This window comes from Musca autumnalis, unplaced genomic scaffold (genome assembly GCF_047663935.1).
Source record: "Musca autumnalis isolate F117 unplaced genomic scaffold, ASM4766393v1 scaffold_1, whole genome shotgun sequence".
Lineage (NCBI taxonomy): Eukaryota > Metazoa > Arthropoda > Insecta > Diptera > Muscidae > Musca > Musca autumnalis.
Window position 1 is genome coordinate 88030611 of NW_027411644.1, and position 21482 is coordinate 88052092.

The 21482-nt window shown below is 32.8% G+C and overlaps 1 protein-coding gene across 2 annotated transcripts in view; it reads left to right on the forward strand.

Moving 5' to 3' along the window:
• DIP-gamma (Dpr-interacting protein gamma) overlaps positions 1 to 18554 on the forward strand; it is a 501352-nt gene extending 482798 nt beyond the window's left edge. The window contains exons 3-11 of one of the 2 annotated variants that reach the window (XM_073963615.1): positions 8485 to 8732; positions 8798 to 8916; positions 9081 to 9288; positions 9357 to 9530; positions 12424 to 12552; positions 14704 to 14884; positions 14947 to 15095; positions 15160 to 15219; positions 17918 to 18198. In XM_073963615.1, the coding sequence (XP_073819716.1) occupies positions 8648 to 8732; positions 8798 to 8916; positions 9081 to 9288; positions 9357 to 9530; positions 12424 to 12552; positions 14704 to 14884; positions 14947 to 15095; positions 15160 to 15219; positions 17918 to 18093 (1281 nt within the window). In that variant the 5' untranslated portion in view covers positions 8485 to 8647 and the 3' untranslated portion in view covers positions 18094 to 18198. Of the gene's footprint in view, positions 1 to 8484; positions 8733 to 8797; positions 8917 to 9080; positions 9289 to 9356; positions 9531 to 12423; positions 12553 to 14703; positions 14885 to 14946; positions 15096 to 15159; positions 15229 to 17917 lie in introns of both variants that reach the window. The other variant, XM_073963613.1, reaches the window with a different exon arrangement.
• The last annotated feature ends 2928 nt before the right edge of the window (positions 18555 to 21482 follow it).

A 21482-nucleotide genomic window follows, 5' to 3' on the forward strand; every position in this document is an offset into this window, starting at 1 on the left:
AATACGTAATTTTTGCAAATTTCTGGAGAAAGACGAAGCTATTTCTCTGAAACTATAACAGTTATTGTGTTCATTGTTTTTTTTTTTTTTTTTTTTTTTTGTAAGGTAGGTAGGATTGTGGCCTTTAAAAATCGTTTTAGTAAATTACCGTAGCGTTTACACAACATGATCTATTTTATTTTTCCTCGGGTACTAAATTTTATGAAATTCCAAATTTAGTGGACTAGAACTTTTGTGGAACAACATGGAACAAAGTTCTGTTTCCACAGATAGTAGCCCGAGAGTCTCCTCTTTCAGCCCATATATACTTTTGTACCCGTCCCGTTCCGTCCGTTTAACACTTTTTTCAATTTATTGAAATTACATGGGTAAAAATGTGTGTTTTTCTATACAGTTTCCCTATGAATTACAGTTTTTTGACACAAATTACAACTTTTTTGAGTATATGAGTTTTTATACGAGTTGTTTAAGTAAGAACTAATATATTTCAGTTTAATTTGCATTGTTTGGAAATGCTCGTTTGTCGCTTTACTTTCATTGTGTTTGATTCACTCAATCGTTAGAAAACTGCCTACTCCTTTTTTATAACAACATTGATCTGTCATCTAGGAGTTTTCTAACGAGTGTTGTTTTTGCGCCTACGCGACCTTTAGGCATTAATATTAACACTTCGCTTTCGATCGCCATCCGTAACACAGGTAATCTGTTCGCCTTGCCACTTTTCCCTTTAGTTAATTTTATATTTATTATTTACTCAATAAAGCTTCTGCTTTTTATTATTTGAAAATTAAAACGTTCGTGTTTTTATTTATTCTCTCTTTTTCGAAACGCAATTTCGGCGCCTTTACACGAGTTATATAAGTGTTATTAAAACCCAAGGAGAATTTTTTTAATTTTTGAAAAAATTTATTTTTTTTTTTTTTTTTTTGTAAATTATTTTTTTTAAAAATTTTTGAAAAAAAATTTTTTTTCGAAATTTTTTCGAATTTTTTTTTTAAATTTTTTTGGTAATTATTTTGTTTATTTGTTGGTGTTTGACCATCTTTAATACATAGGAAGATATAAAAACCACAAAAACACTCATATTTTGATGAAAAATAGTTAAAAAACTCAAAAGTTTAACTTTGACCTTGAATTTCTCTGCAACTACCGGACCGAACTTTACCGCATATAATTCGTCTTAAAGCTGATTGTGTTATCTGTCTAACAAAAAAAGAATTATGAATAGATCTCTATCCGTTCAAAAGTTACAGAATTTTGACCAGGAAAAAAACGATTCTGAATCACTGTGCGACGTAAACTTTCAAAACGCCGATACACGTGTCTTCTTTTTTTCGGTCCTCTTTCATAATCTGGCCGAATTATCTTGTAATTATTTTTTGTGTTGTACAGTGTAATATTTGTTAAAAATATTTTCTTCGATAATTTTTTGTTAATATATTTTTTTAATTTTTTAAGATTATTTAAAAATTTTTTAATATTTTTCAAATATTCACATTTAGGAATATGTTTTAAGATGATTTTTTAAACATTTTTTTAAATTATTTAAAAGTTATTTTTCCAGAATATTTTTTTAATTATTTGTAAGGATATTTCTTATTACTTTTTAATTTATTTATTTTTTTGTTAGTATATATTTTAGTATTATTTTTAAAAATTATTTTTAGATGAAGCTTTTTAAAGAATATTTTCATGAATTTTTTTTAAGAATACTCTTTAAGAATATTTTTTTTTTTTTTTTGGAAGAATATTTTATACTAATTTTTAAGAATATATTTTTAAAAATAAACATTCTTGGAAAAAATGTCTTACACAATAATCTTATAAAATACAAAATAGTGTTATTACTTAAAAGTATATATTTAAAAAATTAATGAAAATTGAAAAAATAAAAGAAATAAAAAATTAAAAAAAAATATTTTTAAAAAATATTCGTATAAAGAAAGTATTTAAAAAATGTTAAAAAGTATTCTTAAATATTTTTCTTCAAAAATATTCTAACAAAATAACATTAAAATATATTCCTAACAAATATTTAAAAAGTCTTAAAAAATATTCCTAGAAAGAATTCTAAAAAATATTCGTAAACAAATTCATAAAAAATATTCTTCTTCAAAAATAAAGTTAAAAAATTCTTAAAAAATAATCATAAAACATATTCCTATAAAATATATAATTTCAAAAATGGTCTTAAAATTTTAAAAATATTCGTAAACAATTAAAAAAAAATATTTTTAAAAAATATTCTTAGAAAGCTTTTAAAAATATTGTTAAAAACTATTAGTAAAAAAAATTAATGCTCTTAAAAAGTCGTAGTATTCATATTAAAATATATTCCTACAAAAAAATTAAAATAAATTTTAAAAAAGATAGACTTAAAAGTATTCTAAAAAAATATTCTTGGAAAAATAACCTTTAAAACAATGTAAACTAAATAAACGTAAAATATATTTTATATTTATATTTATTTAATTTTTTAAGAATATTTTCTTATACTTTTATGATTATTTTTCGAAACATATATATTTTAGGAATATGTTTTAAAATTAGTTTTTAAGAATTTTTTTAATTAACCATGTTTTAAGGTTATTCTTTCCAATAATATTTTTTAGAATTATTTTAAGTCTATTTTTTCAAACTTATTATTTTTTGTAGGAATATTTTTAATATTAATAATAAGACTTTTTAAGAGCACTAAATTTTTTTACTAAAAGTTTTTAACAATATTTTTTAAACGTTTTCTAAAAATATTTTTTAAAACTATTTTTTAATATATATTTTTTTTTAAATTTTTACGAATATTCTTAAAATTTTAGGACTAAATATATATACAAAATATTTTATAGGAATATGTTTTATAATTATTTGTTAAGATTTTTTTTTAAATTTATTTTTGAAAAGAAGACTATTTTTATGAATTTTTTAAGAATATTTTTTAGAATTCTTTTTAGGAATATTTTTAAGACTTTTTAAATATTTGTTAGGAATATATGTTAATGTTATTTTGTTAGAATATTTTTGACGAAGAATATTTAAGAATACTATTTAAAATTTTTTAAGAATATTTTAATTAACTTTAACTTAACTTAACTTTCTTTATACGAATATTTTTTAAAAATATTATTTTATTTATTTCTTTGATTTTTTCAATTTTCAATTATTTTATAAATATATACTTTGAGGAATAAGACTATTTTGTATTTTCTAAGATTATTGTTTAAAATATGTTTTTTTTTATTATATTTTAAGATTGTTTTTGTTTATGTTTTAAAAGTTATTTTTCCAAGAACGTTTATTTATCAATATTTTTTAAGAATTCTGTTTAATTCTTTATTGTTGAATTCTTTTTAAGAATATTTGACTTTTTAAAAACTTTTTGTGGAAATATATTTTAATATGATTTTTAAGAATATTTTTTGAAGAAGATTTTTTAAAAATATCTTCATTAATACTTTTTTAAAATATTTTTTTTTTAATATTGGAATGTTTTTTTTTTTTAATTAGTACATGTTTTAAGATTATTGTTTAAGCTTTTTTTTCAAAATTATTTTTTGAAGACTATGTTTAAGGGTTTATTTTTCCAAAAATATTTTTTAGAATACTTGTATTATTTTTAAGACTTTTTAAGTTATTTTTTTTTTGTAGGAATATATTTTAAAACACATAATTTAAAAATATTTTCAAGAATATTTTTTTAAAAATACTTTTTCAGAATATTTTTAGTAATATTTCTTGAAGAAGATTTTTTAGAATATTTAAGGAATATTTTTTATTATAGAATTTATTATAGAATATTTTCATGAACAATTTTAAGGGCACTTTTTAAGAATATTCTTTAGGAATAAATTTTGAAGAAGATTGTTAAGGATTTTTTTATGAAAATTTTTAAAAATATTTTTTTTTAATTTATACGAATATTTTTTTAAAAATAATTTTATTTTTTTTTTTTATTTTTCATGAATATACAATTTTTATGAATATTTTTAAAGATTTTTTTAATATTTTTTATGAATATGTTTAAAGATTATTTTTTAGGAATATCTTTTAAGAATTTTTAGGATTATTTTATAACAAGAATCTTTTTAAGAAAAATTTTCATGAATACCTTTTTTACAAAATTTGTAATATTTTTTCGGAATATATTTAAGATAATTTTGTCAAGAATGTTTTTTTGAGAGGGTTTTAAGAATATTTGTTTTAGCATTCTTCTTAAGAACTTTATTAAGAAACATTTTTTATGAATAAAATATTATTATTTAATTAATTGGATTAATCGAGCTAACATGGCCTAAGGAGTTTTGTATTGAAAAATGAATTCTAGCGAAATACCACACACTCAACCATTACGCTACGATCGTTTCGCCTGGTGGTTTAAGCCAGGCTCATCAGGCGTATTTGAATGCTAATGGCTAGAAGACAAAGGCTGATTTTGATAACTTCTATTTATACAAACATTTTTACAATTTTGTAATTATGAAGTATTTATTGAAGTCTTTTTTCTTTATCAAGTCACCCTAGTGTCTTGTCTAGGAATCATTTTATCAATACATACACATATACAATCGAAGGGGGGTTTCCTTCATGAATTGTAATGCCTTCAGTTTTTGAAGTTTTTTTTGGATATCATGTCGACTAGTTTGTTGATATGATACATTGGCATCATGTCGACTAGTTTGTTGATATGATACATTGGCAGTGGCTTAGAACGCTGAGATCTCGACAACATTGTCTGTTTGTTGGAGAGGACCCAGGTTCAAACCTCAGCCAGGGCAGCCGGGCTCTGCTGTGAAGATTTTTATTTATTATTGTCTTTTTAGGACGAAGGCCATTATTTATGAAAGTTTTTAATTAATTGGATTAATCGAGCTAACATGGCCTAAGGAGTTTTGTATTGAAAAATGAATTCTAGCGAAATACCACACACTCAACCATTACGCTACGATCGTTTCGCCTGGTGGTTTAAGCCAGGCTCATCAGGCGTATTTGAATGCTAATGGCTAGAAGACAAAGGCTGATTTTGATAACTTCTATTTATACAAACATTTTTACAATTTTGTAATTATGAAGTATTTATTGAAGTCTTTTTTCTTTATCAAGTCACCCTAGTGTCTTGTCTAGGAATCATTTTATCAATACATACACATATACAATCGAAGGGGGGTTTCCTTCATGAATTGTAATGCCTTCAGTTTTTGAAGTTTTTTTTGGATATCATGTCGACTAGTTTGTTGATATGATACATTGGCATCATGTCGACTAGTTTGTTGATATGATACATTGGCAGTGGCTTAGAACGCTGAGATCTCGACAACATTGTCTGTTTGTTGGAGAGGACCCAGGTTCAAACCTCAGCCAGGGCAGCCGGGCTCTGCTGTGAAGATTTTTATTTATTATTGTCTTTTTAGGACGAAGGCCATTATTTATGAAAGTTTTTAATTAATTGGATTAATCGAGCTAACATGGCCTAAGGAGTTTTGTATTGAAAAATGAATTCTAGCGAAATACCACACACTCAACCATTACGCTACGATCGTTTCGCCTGGTGGTTTAAGCCAGGCTCATCAGGCGTATTTGAATGCTAATGGCTAGAAGACAAAGGCTGATTTTGATAACTTCTATTTATACAAACATTTTTACAATTTTGTAATTATGAAGTATTTATTGAAGTCTTTTTTCTTTCATAAATAATGGCCTTCGTCCTAAAAAGACAATAATAAATAAAAATCTTCACAGCAGAGCCCGGCTGCCCTGGCTGAGGTTTGAACCTGGGTCCTCTCCAACAAACAGACAATGTTGTCGAGATCTCAGCGTTCTAAGCCACTGCCAATGTATCATATCAACAAACTAGTCGACATGATGCCAATGTATCATATCAACAAACTAGTCGACATGATATCCAAAAAAAAACTTCAAAAACTGAAGGCATTACAATTCATGAAGGAAACCCCCCTTCGATTGTATATGTGTATGTATTGATAAAATGATTCCTAGACAAGACACTAGGGTGACTTGATAAAGAAAAAAGACTTCAATAAATACTTCATAATTACAAAATTGTAAAAATGTTTGTATAAATAGAAGTTATCAAAATCAGCCTTTGTCTTCTAGCCATTAGCATTCAAATACGCCTGATGAGCCTGGCTTAAACCACCAGGCGAAACGATCGTAGCGTAATGGTTGAGTGTGTGGTATTTCGCTAGAATTCATTTTTCAATACAAAACTCCTTAGGCCATGTTAGCTCGATTAATCCAATTAATTAAAAACTTTCATAAATAATGGCCTTCGTCCTAAAAAGACAATAATAAATAAAAATATTATTATTTTTTAAGATTTTTATGAATATTTTGTAAACAATTTTTTTAGGAATGTTTTTAAGAATCCTATATTTTTATTTTAATTTGTAGGAGAATATTTTAAGATTATTTTTTAAGGATATCTTTTACGATTTTTAAGTATATTTAAGGAATATATTTTAAAAATATTTTTAAGAATGTTTTTTCAAAACAGTCTGGCTTAATCCCATTGTTTGTGTTTTAATATTTTAAAGCAACTAATTTTAGTGGAGAAAGGTTGGCATTGTTCCCCAAGGGGTTTTTTAGAAGATTTTTAAGATAATTTTTTAAGAATGAATATCTTTTAAATTATTTTTAAGTTTATTTTCAACAATACTTTTTAAGACATTTGTTTAAGTAAAACATTTTCCAGAATTACTTTTTTAAGAATATTTTTTTTAAAAAGAGTTTTTAGGAATATTTCTTAAAATAAGTTTTTTAAAAATTCTTTTTTTAGAATATTTACTTACAAATATTTTTTAAATATATTTTACGATTTTTTATGAAAATTTCTTAAAAATTTCTTCTTAAATATATTTTAAGATTATTTTCTTAAGAATCCTTTTTAAAGGTATTTTTTAGAAGATTTTAAGATAATTTTTCAAGAATGAATTTCTTTTAAATTATTTTTAAGTTTATTTTTAACAATACTTTTTAAGACATTTTTTTAAGAAAAACATTTTCCAGAATTATTTTTTTAAAAATAGTTTTTAGGAATATTTCATAAAATATTTTTTTAAGAATTATTTGTTAGAATATTTACTTACAAATATTTTTTAGGAATATTTTAAGATTTTTTATGAAAATTTCTTAAACAAATTTAAGAAATATATTTTAAGATTATTTTCTGAAGAATTCTTTTTAAGGGTATTTTTAGAAGATTTTAAGATAATTTTTCAAGAATGAATGCCATTTAAATTATTTTTAAGTTTATTTTTAACAATACTTTTTAAGACATTTGTTTAAGAAAAACATTTTCCATAATTATTTTTTTAAAAATAGTTTTTAGGAATATTTCTTAAAATAATTTCTTTAAGAATTCTTTTTAGAATATTTACTTACAAATATTTTTTAGGAATATTTTAAGATTTTTTATGAAAATTTCTTAAACAAATTTAAGAAATATATTTTAAGATTATTTTCTTAAAAATCTTTATTAAAGATATTTTTTATAATTTTATGAATATTTTTTTATATTATTTCAAGATTATTTTAAGGACATCAAAGATTTTTAAAAATATTTTAGGAATATCTTTTAAGGATTTTTAAAAAATATTTTGCGCAATATTTGTTAAGAAACATTTTTTACAATTTTTTAAAGAATATTTTTTTTAAATATTTTTCAAGAATATTTTTTCGTGAACATTTCACAAAAAATTTTTAAGAACATTTTTGAAAAAATACTTTTCAATAATATTTTTTAAGAATATAATATTTAAATTTTACTAATATTTTTTAGGAAGTTTGTTAAAAAAAAATCTTTTTAAAAATATTTTCGATTGTTTGAGTGGAGTATTCCCCCATTGGCTCAACTTCATTTTTTACCCTCTATTACAGAGAGTAATGTTAAAAAAAAAAAAAAAATGAAGTTGAGCCAATGGGGGAATACTCCACTCAAACAATCGAAAATGAGATTGAACATCAACAAAAAACAAAACAAACATTAAAAATATTTTTTAGAAAATTTCTTAAACAGAATTTTTTGGATATTGTTTAAAGAATATCTATTAATTGTTCCACAAACATCCCAGATGGGACAAGGGAGACTTCTCTCATATCAATGAGTGCACCCCGATTCATATTAGCTCAATGATATGAGTCCGAACGGCGTTTCCTAGTACACCACTTGTAGAGAAGTTTTACAAGGTTGAAATACTCAGGAAATGTCGCCAACATCACAGAGGGGTATTTTGCCACAATTGAAAATTTGATGTTGCCTGGCCTGGGAATCGAACCATGACCTTTAGCGTGCAAGGCGGGTGTACGTACCATTGCACCACGGTGGCACCCTTAAAGAATATCTATTTAGTAATAAAAATGTATCTCTAATTACAAAAATTAAAAAAAAAAATGTTTTTTTATGTATGAAAAAAATATTCCCGTTTAAAATGTTATTTCTAAATAAAAATCTCGTTTCTTGTCTATTTTCAGATCGTTTACAAAACTCCATGAATGCCAAAAACGCCAACAACACACAACCCTCCAAATTTTGCACTCTTAAATTTCTACAAATCTGCACAATAAAAAATCTGTGATTATCAGCAACAACAACAAAAGAAATCTTCATCATAATCTATAAATAAAAACTCCGAAAATGGCAAAATTCTATTCCCTTGTATTAGCAACCCTGATAGTGACAACCCACTGCCCAATACCTTCACAAACACAAATGTTAAATGGTAAGAGAGAGGTTATGCTTCGGACAAGTGTTCAATATTATTTTATTTCCATTTCTTCTTAATAGAACAAATTATGCAACTAGATCCAGATCCAGAATTTATTGGCACCATCAACAACGTTACATTTCCAGCTGGCCGTGAGGCAATACTGGCCTGCTCTGTTAGGAATTTGGGGAAAAATAAGGTAAGAAAAGTTGGGTAGTTCAACAATTTCGGCAGCGACAGCACGTTGCAGCTAGACCCAGCAACGGCCCGATGAGCGGTGACTTCCCGCAAATTGGCGCAACTAAGGCACCAATTCTATAGTTTTCTAAAATGTAATTCTTCTTTTTCCCGCCACAATTCCAGGTCGGTTGGCTTCGAGCATCAGATCAAACTGTGCTCGCGCTACAGGGCCGTGTAGTGACACATAATGCCCGCATAAGCGTAATGCACGAAGATATGCACACTTGGAAGCTTAAAATAAGTAAGCTGCGGGAAAGTGATCGCGGTTGTTATATGTGTCAAATCAATACCAGTCCCATGAAGAAACAGGTTGGATGTATCGATGTTCAAGGTAAGTTTTTATTTAGGAATCCTTCAAATGTAAGGAAATTTAATAAAAATAATACTCTCCCTCCGCAGTTCCTCCAGATATTATCAATGAAGAATCTTCATCTGATTTGGCCGTACAGGAAGGTGAAGATGCCACATTGGTATGCAAGGCAACGGGTAATCCTACACCACGTGTTACCTGGCGTCGTGAAGATGGCGAAATGATTCTTTTGCGTAAACCAGGAAGTCGTGAATTAATGAGAGGTGAGTTTTGTGTAGTAAATTTTTGTTTGAAGTAGAAAATAACTATTGGGCGCCATGTTAAAGCTGAAAACATAATATACGTTTAAAGCCGAAAACACAATCAACGTTTGAGAAAAGTTTTGCGTCATCTCTGATAGAAGAATAAAGAAAAATTCCAACTATGTTACCCTTGGTCTTTTATTCTTTTACCAGAAATGATGCCAAAATTTAAACACCATTCACATTACAGCTCTTTGCCGGGATAACCTTCTTATTTGACATTTGAAACCCAGTGAATTTATATGTAAACGGACTTACTCAAACGTTGTATGTGTTTTCGGCTATAAACGTTTTGTTTAAATTTTTTTAAATGATAATTAGTAATAATTATTACTAATGTTGCAGATTTTGACAGTTGTATAAAGGAAAAGTTGTTGAAAAAAATGTTTCAGCAACATTTAGTAAGTAAAAAGACACCCCTATTGTTGTGTAATTGAAATTTTTGGGTAGCAACGCAAAACCTGAACCAACATCAAAACGTTTAAAGCCGAAAACACAATCAAAGACATATGTAGAACTGTAAAGACTGGAAAAGATGCATAATGCACAAATGTTTATGAAACAAAGTATATAAACATTTTACCAACAACAGGGATATGTTAATTATAAATACCCCATTAAAGCGCAATTCGGCTTATACAAATTGTAGGAAAGCAAAAAGTTGAACTCAGGATTGTATTCCATAGCAGTTTCCAGTTCATTGAGTATGAACTTAGCGGTTAAAATCGCTTGAAATGGTTAACTACTTAACAGAATGTTGTTATGATATCGTAACAACAGAGCTTAACTCCATCTATTGACAAATGTTAACAATTGAGATTTCCAATCTTAATGTATTTAAATCTTTGACACAATCAACGTTTCAGTAAAATTTTGCGTTATTTCTGATAAAAGAATAAAGAAAAATTCGATCTTTGTTGCCCTTCATCTTTCGTTCTTTTGCCAGAAATTACGCAAAACTTTACTCAAATGTTGATTGTATTTTAGGCCTAAGATGCTTGAGCGGCTGGCTTTTTTTGCTTAATGGGTACTTTACACGATATGTTTTTTACATATGGGTTGTCACTTTTTATATAAAGAAGGTATATGCAAAGTGACAGCACATAAGTAAAATAACATATCGTGTAAAGTACCCATAAGTTATTTCTGGAAAAGGACTAAACAAAGACATAGAATTGTAAAGACTGGAAAAGGTGCATAATGCAAATATGTTTATGAAACAAAGTATATAAACATTTTATCAACAACAGTCGTATGTTAATGTTAAAAACTCCAATAAATCGCATTTCGGCTTATACGAATTGTAGGAAAGCAATAAGTTGGACTTCTGATCGTATTCCATAGCAGTTTCCAGTTCATTGAATATTAACTAAGCGGTTAAAAACGCCTGAATTCGTTAACTACTTAACAGAATGTTGTTATGATATCGTAACAACAGAGCTTAACTCCATCTATTGACAAATGTTAACAATTGACTTTTCCCATCTTAGTATATTTACATCTTTGGACTAAAAGGCAAAAGGGCAATCTAGTTCGAACTTGGTTCGGCTTTTCTATATTCTTTAATCAGAACTGACTAAAGGCCTCGACACATAAGAAGCATGACATTCTTGCTTAAGTCATATCTGGTAAATGACTAACGACCAATTTCGACCTAATTCAAATGTGATTCTGGAATCTTTTTATTAGGTCGAACTTGGTCTTTAGTGTTTTATCAGATATGACTTCAGCAAGGATTCCATGCTTCTTATGTGTCGAGGCCTTTAAGGCCTAGCCAATTTCGAACTAGGTTGCCCTTTTCTTCTTTATTATTTTATCAGAAGCTAGCAATGCAAGCAGGCGAGGCAGCTTATGTACCCAGGCCTTTAGGGCAAAACAGATAGAATTTTTGGTCATTCTTTTATCAGAAATGATGCAAAACTTTACTCAAACGTTGGAAGTGTTTTCGGTTTTTTTTTTTTCTATTTTCGGCTTATACCCTAGACAGACGGCAGCGTTAATTTGCATTAACTGCCTTAATTCAAATTAATTCGTGCATTATCCACATTCTTAATGCACAAAATCGAGCTGCATTTAAAAGGTATTTAGGTATTTCAATATGGCAATGCCTTAGAAGAGAGCCCATATTCATATGGAGGAGAGAGCATATTCATGCTCCGAGACACAAGGAAAACAAAAAATACATAGCAAACAACAACAAAACAGCAATCAGCTGTTTCGTAAATGCAGAAACTGTCGTCTGTCAGGCCAAAATTAAATACAGTTATTAATGCAAATTAACGCTGCCGTCTGTCTAGGGTATTAAAGCAAAAACCACACGAAAATGAAAAAGTGTTGCCAATCACATGTATAAATTGTTTATGTGGTCGTTAAAGGTAGAATTAGACGTGACATAACCATAACGCCATAAGGCCATATCAATCAGCTGATTGAACCAAACCTATGGAAATCAATGTATTCTATTAAGGTAGAATTAGACATGACATATCCATAACGCCATAACCATAGAAAACCAAAACCCAATTGGTTTCATATGGTCATGGCTATGGCATTATGTTATGTTACTACTAATCGAATACATTGATTTCCATAGGTTTGGTTCAATCAGCTGATTGATATGGCCTTATGGCGTTATGGTTATGTCACGTCTAATTCTACCTTTAGTAGCGGCATAAAATAATGCCATAGACATAACCATAAGAAATCAATTGTGTTTTGGTTTTCTACGGTTATGGCGTTATGGCTATGTCACTTCTAATTCTACCTTAACACTCAAGGTATTAAAACTGATGCGTCTCTTCTTCTTGATATTTTAAAAAACAAATGAAAATAATTCGTCTCTTCTATATTTCAGTTGAATCTTACCAGGGACCGGCATTAAAACTGGCACGCCTGGAAAGACGACAAATGGGTGCTTATTTATGTATAGCATCGAATGATGTACCTCCTGCAGTTAGTAAGCGGGTATCGCTAAGTGTGCAATGTAAGTAAATATTTTTGTATTATGTATAGAGGTTGAGGTAAAGACCTCCGTAGATAAAAAACATCGCCAGCTGGGTTTCATGCTCCGCTTCGTTTGTCGATATCTATATTAATCAATTTTCCTTGGGGCAATTTTCAGTTTGTCGGCGAGAGAGGGAGTTGAGATGCAAAGGTTTACCATATGCCTCACCTCTCCTTCCATCAAACTGACAATTTCCGCAAGGAAAATAGCCTAATGTACATATGAATTTTCTGATAAAATGTTCCATCTCACACAACCAGATAGGATCCCAGGAGACATCCCGGTCCTTTCGTTATCTAGTTTTGTTGGAGACCTAAGGGCGCCTGGGCCTGCTTGAGAGCTCCCGGCCCTAGTTTAACTACAGCTAAAATCTCTTACGAGGGACCTCTCAGCCCTCTCGTCCTCTAACTAACCTATCGGTAAAACAAGATAAGTCATTTTAAACGAGAGACCAATCGGCCCTCTTGTTACTTCAAACTATTTCAGAACTATCGACCATCGGTTAAGCACGTGAACTTCTTTCACGTGAGACCAATCGGCCCTGTCGTTCTTTGAACTTATCTCTAGACCTTTCCGGCCCCCGGTTACACAGAAAATCCCCTGACGCGAAACCTTTCGACCCTCTTGCTATCCAAACTATCTAAATAAAAATTCATTAAAACGTGAGACCTCGTTACTTATGATACCTATCGGTCGCGCTCAGAAAATCTTTTTAAATGTGAGAACAATCGGCCGTCTCGTTATAGAAATTATTTTAGACTTATCGGCAATCGGTTAAGCACGAAAAATCTCATGCGTATTCAACTTGGTAAACATTTAGAGAAACCACAGTTTATACAGTTGGCCATTCAACCCAAACTAGTTAGCCCTGACTATTAAGTTTGCTGTCAAATACATAAGTCTTATGCCAGACTATGAAAAAATTCATTGAAAACGTTTTGCCATTTTCTTCAAAATTTTCATGGACGTCTACACACATATATGAAATCATATGAAAATTTTGATATTTTCATTGCTTTGCATTGGTTTGAGAGTTACGAATGTAAACACAAAGAATAATTTCAGATTTCAGAACCTTGTGTACAGAGTTTCACCCCCTTCACACCTCTTACCTATAAACTCATTTTCATGTTAATGAAAATTTTTATAGTCTGACATAAGACTAAAATACAAAGGAAATCAAATCACAATAATGAACAATCTATTATGTTTGCTGTCAAATGTTGTTAACAGAACTCTGAATGGCCAACTGTATAAACTGTGAGAGAAACCATATTGAAATAATATTTCCATGAATTAAATAAGTCCCGATCCACACTGGACTGATTTCAATGGGTCTGTTCGATAACCCAAAAGTTTGTAAAAATTTGCACAAACTTTTACAAAATGCTGTTCGATAACAAACTTGTTCAGTAAACGAGATATGAGAAGTAGTTGCAAGAACTTGCAAGTTCTTTTTACTTACAAAGCTATCGAACAGACTTAATGCAATAATTTTATGAAGCAAGTCATTCTTAGATCGAATTAGCCACTACTGCAATTTCACAAAATTACTTTAGCATGGAACTCGATCTAAGAACGCCTAATTTCATGAAATTATTTCATTGAAATCAGTCTATTGTGGACCTGGACTAATGTTCCTCATAGATTCAACATGGGACTGCCGCTGACGCTTCTTCGTCTGCCTTTGTAACTCAGTTTCTCTTTAGCCCTATTTCTTTCATGGTATTATTATAAATTTCAGAGTCATTGGGATTTAGTTCCAAACATTGAACCCTCCAAATATAAATTTCCTTGCCGGGGGCACCATCAACTTGGCGAGAATATTCCATTTACCTCCTTTATTACATTATTTACACTTTGTACTTTGATTCACATAACTTCTGCAGACTGAATCAGTGATTCCTCTGGGATTTCTCTGTCAACCCAACATTAGGAATCGTATGAAGGCATACTCCCCAATTTATTTGGCAAGTAGTGACATTAAACTTAAATGGCACGTTTTATCAAAAGCCGTTTGGTGTAAATGAAATTTATTACTTTCTACACAGAGTTGTGTTTCATTCACAATAAAAAACTGTTTCTTTCTGCCAGTTTTTCTCTACTAACTCTCTTTTTAATAATTTCTAGTTGCTCCCATGGTCCGTGCACCAAGCCAGCTGTTGGGCACCCCTCTTGGCTCTGATGTCCAATTGGAATGTCAAGTTGAGGCCTCACCATCACCCGTTTCGTATTGGCTGAAAGGCGCAAGGACATCAAGTAACAGTGCATTTGAAATAGGACAACCTGGACCAGAAATGTTATTGGATGGGTAAGTTCCGTCCCATCCAACGGCAATTTCAGAAAAATCTAAAATTATTTTTCTTTCATTAGACCCAAATATTCCATAACGGAAAAACGCGATGGCTATCGTGGCATTATGTTACTTACCGTGCGTTCGTTTTCACCCTCCGATGTTGGTACCTATCACTGTGTCAGCACGAATTCACTGGGGCGTGCTGAGGGTACGCTGCGTTTATATGGTGAGTTGAGGGAAGATATTTCCTTTGAAATTTTGAAGATTGATTCAATTTTCTATTTTTTCAGAAATCAAATTACATCCCGGCATAGCAACCATAAACGACGATCAACTAAATTTCATTGGCGGTAAGTATCGTAAGTATTTTCCAAGATTACATTTATGGATTTATAATTTTTTAATGGGAAAATGACGGGTTGACAGGACACGTCATTTATCTGGCCGGGTGCAGCAATGGTAATTTCTGGCAAGCGGTGGCAATCCCCTCTTATCCTCGTAGGAGCGTTTTCGTTCACCGTACAAAATGTGGAGCACTAATTTGTCTATCCAGTGCTCCGGCTCCGCTTGGGAACCAACTGGTAGTAGTCTTCTTCTAGTAGTAGTGGAGACCTAGTTCTGGCACCACGGGTACAAGTTGCCTCTGGGTCTTCTGACCTGGTCCTGTAGTTGGTGTTGCCCCCCTTGTAGGAGTATCGTGGTGATTGTGGTTGTACCCAAATCGCGGGTAGAGACTCCAGCTTGAATGTGGAGTTGCATTGAAACCGGCTCTCTGAGCCATAGAAAGACAGGAATTTTAGATGGATTCCGCACCAAACCATGGTATGGTGAACAGGAGCAAACTCTTGAACACATTTGGTACCTCACCACAGTGCAGGAGGCGTTGGATGGTCGCAGCTCAGTGTTGTGACAACTCCGTGAGGTTAGACCAGAACGGCATATCTGTCCCCCTTTGGTCATTGCCAAGGGCAGAGACTCCGGCTTGAATGTGGATCGACTGTCTGAGCCATAGAAAGAGAGGAATTTTCGAAAACCAAAGTGTTGAACAGGACCAAACACTTTAACACAATTGGTACCTCCCTACGTTGCGAGGAGCGTTGGTTGGTCGTTCGTTATCAGCTCAGTGTTGTGAGAACACCGTGAGGTTAGACCGGAACGGCATATCTGTCCCCCTTTGGTACGGCTTGAATGTAGAGTCACATTAAAGCGGGGTACACACGATCAGTTTTGACTGTCGATTTTTCGGAAATATCAATAAATGTCAAACCGTCCAGCAACCACAAAATATTTTGTGGTTGCCTGATGACTGACAAAAATGAATGGCCACACTGGCAAGCAACCGATTGCAAACTGACAGTCAAAGCTGATCGTGTGTACCCTACTTAAAAACGACTGTGTGAGCCATGGAAAGACAGGAATTTTAGATGGAGTTCCGCACCAAACCAACGTGTTGAACAGGAATCTTACACGCTGGTTACACTAGAGTTTTTTGCCGGGTTAACCCACTTCGAGAGGATTTATTTGACGTTTGCGCTATGGAATTGACATTTGAAATCCAAAACCACTGGGTTAATCCGATTAAGTGTAACCGGGGTATTAAACACATTTGGTAACTCACTACGGTGCGAGGAACGTTGTTTGGTCGCTCGTTATCAGCTCAGTGTTGCTCATTGCCAAGGGCAGGAATCTCCGGCATGAATGTGGAGTTGCATTGCAACCGGCTGTCTGAGTAGAAAGAGAGGAATTTTAGATTACTTCCTTACCCAACCATGGTGGCGTACAGAACAAAACTCTTGAACAACTCACTACGGTTCGAGGGGCGCTCGTAATCAGCTCAGCGTTGTGAGAGCACCTTGGCGTTAGAACGGAAAGTAGGTAACAATGTCAATCACGGCATATCTATACCTCTCTGGTCGTTGCCAAAGGCAGATTGCAAAAGCTCTTGATGAGCGATGCAGACCCCTAGCACCAGACGGTTATTGCACTCCAGAGTCGATTCAATGTCGAGAATTTATCGGACTTCATCTACGACCCTTTTGCAAGACGTTTTGACAATTACAACGTTGCAAGGTACAGTAAACTTTGCTTCCTGGACAGCGGCGACCATGCTGTTCATTCGACTCATAAAGTCTACAATTTCACTGACTTTGTTATGGAGACCGTTGCAATTGAGTTACAGGAACGCTGCATTTTCGGAGCGCTGAGCAACAACATGTGGTGTTAAGGCCAGAACAGAATCAATCGTTGCTTGCTTCCTAAATGTCAAATTATAAAGGAATGCCAGAGCCTTCTAAAGGGAAAACGCAGGCGGATTTGCAAAGAGGCTCTGGCATTCCTTTATAATTTGACATTTGGGGAAGCAAGCGACGATTGATTCTGTTCTGGCCTTTAGATGTTCATTTTTTGTTCGAGAGACTGCGGGGTTGTCTCGTATTCCGATGACGACAATGAATCTGGCGACGAAGATGAGACACGTTGGTAGATGAAAGTTGGAAGAAAAAAAGTATTTTGAAAGTTTAAAGAAAAAAATATTTTTTAAGAAGTGCTTAAAAAGTCTCAGAAATATCAATTTCATATAAAATTTTTAAGTTTCATCCCACATAAATTTGTTTATTTTGTCTAAAAACACAAACGCTTAAAATTTTCTCTTTGTTTTCACAGCAATTAGGGCACACAAGGTATGAAAAAGGCAGTGCTGCCAAATTCAATGATTATTTCTCTCCAATTATTCATGATTGGAGGAATGTTCTCTCGAGAAAAATCTATTCCGCGAGAGTTGAATTCAGCAAAAATATTCATGATTGGGCTGATGAACTCAACTGTCCTGTCATGTGTAAACGCAGGATAAAACACGACAATAACGGACTTTTGCATTACCGACTCATGATCCTGACATTAAACTACCGGCACTTTAGCCTTTAAGTTATTCCATTTCCTCTTGTTTTTTCTGCTTATCATCCTATCAAAGAAATAATTCAATTACATTTGTTATATCATAATTACTTACTTATTTTTTATTCCTTTCTATTTCTTTTTTCCTTCTTGCAGGATTAGAGGAATCTCGCAATTCAGCTCGAAGAACAGCAACAACAACGAGGAGACAAAGCATATCATGGCTTCACATAACACCAGCACTTGTGCTAACGACACACATGCTGCACCTTGACTCACCTTTGACAGCAACCATCTTAAGATGGCTAAGTAGAGGCTTAGCCCTAAGATGATGCAAAGCGGCTTTAGAATAAGAAAACCACACACACTCTATACACACAGACACACTCAAATAACTATACAAAAGAAAAACAACTAAAAAACAACAAACAAATGTATAATTGTATACATATAAAAAATAATATGAAGGACATAGAATTATATACTAAGAACACATATCTACACATACATACAGTCATTTATTTAAAATAAGTATTGAAAGAAGAGGAGGTTAAGGAGAATGAATTCTTTCTTAGAAAACTCTTCATATACTCACTGAGCCATACATACACAGATACAATAAGAAAAACATACTCATGAATTGCAAATATAATTTACATTAATATTGGACAGAAAGTTAGGAGAGAAGAAAATAGAAACGAAAAAGAAAATATCAAGATTATAAGATATAGATTAGAAGGCATTAATTATACTAATACATATAAATATACATACTGACACATAAACATACTTACATTTATAAGGTTTAAGCTTCGTTTGATTTTGTTAATTGTCTTGATTGAGTTCAATTTGTTTTCAAATTAGATGCAACATGGAATTGATTTGAATTATTAGTGATTGAAAGGCTACTGAAAGCGGTCAGGTTTAGCTTGTTGTAGAACCTTGGTCCTCTATTACATATGTTACCACAACATCCCCGAAGCGACAGGGAGGAAGGCTTCTCTCATATCAGTGAGTGCACGCCGATTCATATTGGCCCAATTATATGGGACCTGTTGTTGTTGTAACGGTGGTTTTATTATATGTTTGTAAGTTCGTTTCCTGCTTAAACGCATTTTACACTTGCACTTTAAACCGATTTTTTTGGAGTTTACGTAATTTATTTGAAAGATATTGTATGGAATTGACAACTTAAACTATGCATATTTTATAAAACATGTTAAGTGTAAAATGCGTTTTAATCTCTACTAATTGGCTGTGGCTGTTTCGATTGGTTGTGACCACACTGGATTTAGTTGAGTAGGTTTGGCAGGGCAGATGAAAAGGCGCAGCTTTTCACAAAAGACATCAGGGAAGGTACCTGACGCCAAGATCATACAATCATTCGCATACGTTATGATCTCAATTCCCTCTGGTGAGCGGAATACAGGAGAGGTAGGGGTTAAACAGTTCAGTGGAATGTTTGTCAGTATCAAAGGTTTTTGATAAGTCGAACGCCACCATCAGTGTTCTATCACGCGGCTTGTTCTGGTTGAGTCCTTGACTAATATGTGTGGAGATGACGTGAAGCGCTAATGTGCTGCTTAGGCGGCTATCAGATCATCTGCTTTTTCACATGTATATTGTCACTTTGGGTATACTAATATACAGAACAGCTGATGTCATACATGTGAAAAAGCAGATGGTCTGATGGCGGCCTTACAGAATCCATGCTGATGATCGGCAACTGGATAGCTGTTTCTGAAGCTGGGGAGGACTAAAGCCTCATAGGTATTTGCTACGGGCGACAAAAGCTAAATAGGTCTGTACAACTCACCTTTGCTGGCATCCTTGCCTGGCTTCAGTAGCAGGACCACCCTGTCCATTTTCCAGACTTCGCGAACGATGTGGGTGGCTAGCGACAGTTTGAGAACTTTAGGGAGATGATACTCGACTCCGGGCATATACTATACTGTTTAGCATTATCATGAAGATTCCATCAGGGCACAACGCTTTGGATGATTTAGCGTTTCTGGTGGCATTGGCAACATCATCCATGGTAAACTGTGGTGGTTCATCCTCGGCAGGAAGAGATCAGATGCGACGTACATAATACTCTTCTCTTCGCCCTGTCACTCTCGGGGTGCTCGACAAACTGTCTATTGAAATAACTTCTGCACCTCTTCGCCAAACGTGACTGAAGTCCTATCTTCCCTCTTTCCAGGGTTCGAAAGTGACTTAACCGTTATTTCGGCTCCAATATTGCAACACTCTTCAGATGATTTAAACACTTGTTCCGTTTATGCTCACCGACCAACCTGTTAACTTGCAGTGTCAGCTCATTCAGTCTGAGATTGGCCCACCGAAGCTCATTGCGCTTATTTTCTAGTCCCGTCGCCTCTGCTGGGAAGTTTTGTCTCACTTCGGGTAAACTACCAGCAGGTATATGGCAAGCGTCTGCAGCATTGATGATGTCTCGGAACGTCATTTGAGCTACACAAATATCAGAAGGGTTGGGTAGATCGCTAATGCGGTGATTAGTGAACCCTCTGAAACTCGGTCAATTAGCTTTCCCAAGATTGACGAAAGTGTGGCGTTCAGAGGTGATGAAATCAGGCGGTCTGCTGATGGAGCCAATTGTGGGGAGATGGTCTAAAGCATAGTACACACGGTCCAACAAAACTGACAGTCATCGAGGTCTATTTCGTTAATATCAAAGTCTAGCTGAATAATTACTTTCCTAATCACTAAATTATACCTTAAATGTTGTATTTCAATCATTTTTAGCTAACAAAAAGTTTTTATTTGCCAGAAAATTGCCGTAAAAGTACGTTGACTGTCAGTTTTGTTGGACAGTGTGTACTATGCTTAACCCAAGTGAAACGACGAGGTGACGTCATTTGTCAGAACTGATGACAACATTGTTAAGGCTGGCAAGCTGTGCCTCCGATGCGTTATGTAGCATTGCAGTTATGATGCCGTCTGGTCTGGGTATTTAAAGAGTTTGAAGGTGCTTTTTGTCTATGTAATTTTTGGACGACTTATGATCCTCTCGGCCACACTTACATCTGTAGTCGTCTGGTTGCGTACAGTGGGAACACTTAGGTGGTCTGTAAAGGCCTATTTACATAAGTTGCCTCGTCTGCTTGCCTTGCTTGCTTCTGATAAAAGAATAAAAAAAGAAAAGGGCAACACAGTTCAAAATATGATCGGCCTTCTTTATTCTATTTTTTTTATTATGTCAGAAATGAAGCAGGAAAGCAAGGCAAGCAGGCGAGGCAGCTTATGTACCCAGGCCTTTACGTCCATACATTTGGGGAAATGAGTATTGGCTGGTGATCAGGAGTTTATCCATATGCCATCATCCCATTTGATACTACCGATGGTTTCTGGCTACGTCCTTAATGGCCTCTGCACATACGGCGCGTTACAACAACCACATGAAAACTTCAACAACAAACTTGGCATCACTTGCACTTTTTTAATGTGGTCACTAAAGCAGATCCAAGATCTGTGTTCGGCTTTCTTAACTTAGCTGTTGTACTTATTGAAAGGCACTTATAGTTCTCCCAATCTGTGGGCAACTTCGTTTTTTATCCACAAGAACCTGAGTAACATGCTTCCCTGCATTGTCAACCTCTGGGGCTGTTGTGGGACAGTGCGATGTGTCCAGCTTTGAGTTTGCTAAAGCCTTAAACACATCCAATGATTGAGTAAAGTTGGGACTCATTTCTGCCCTTGT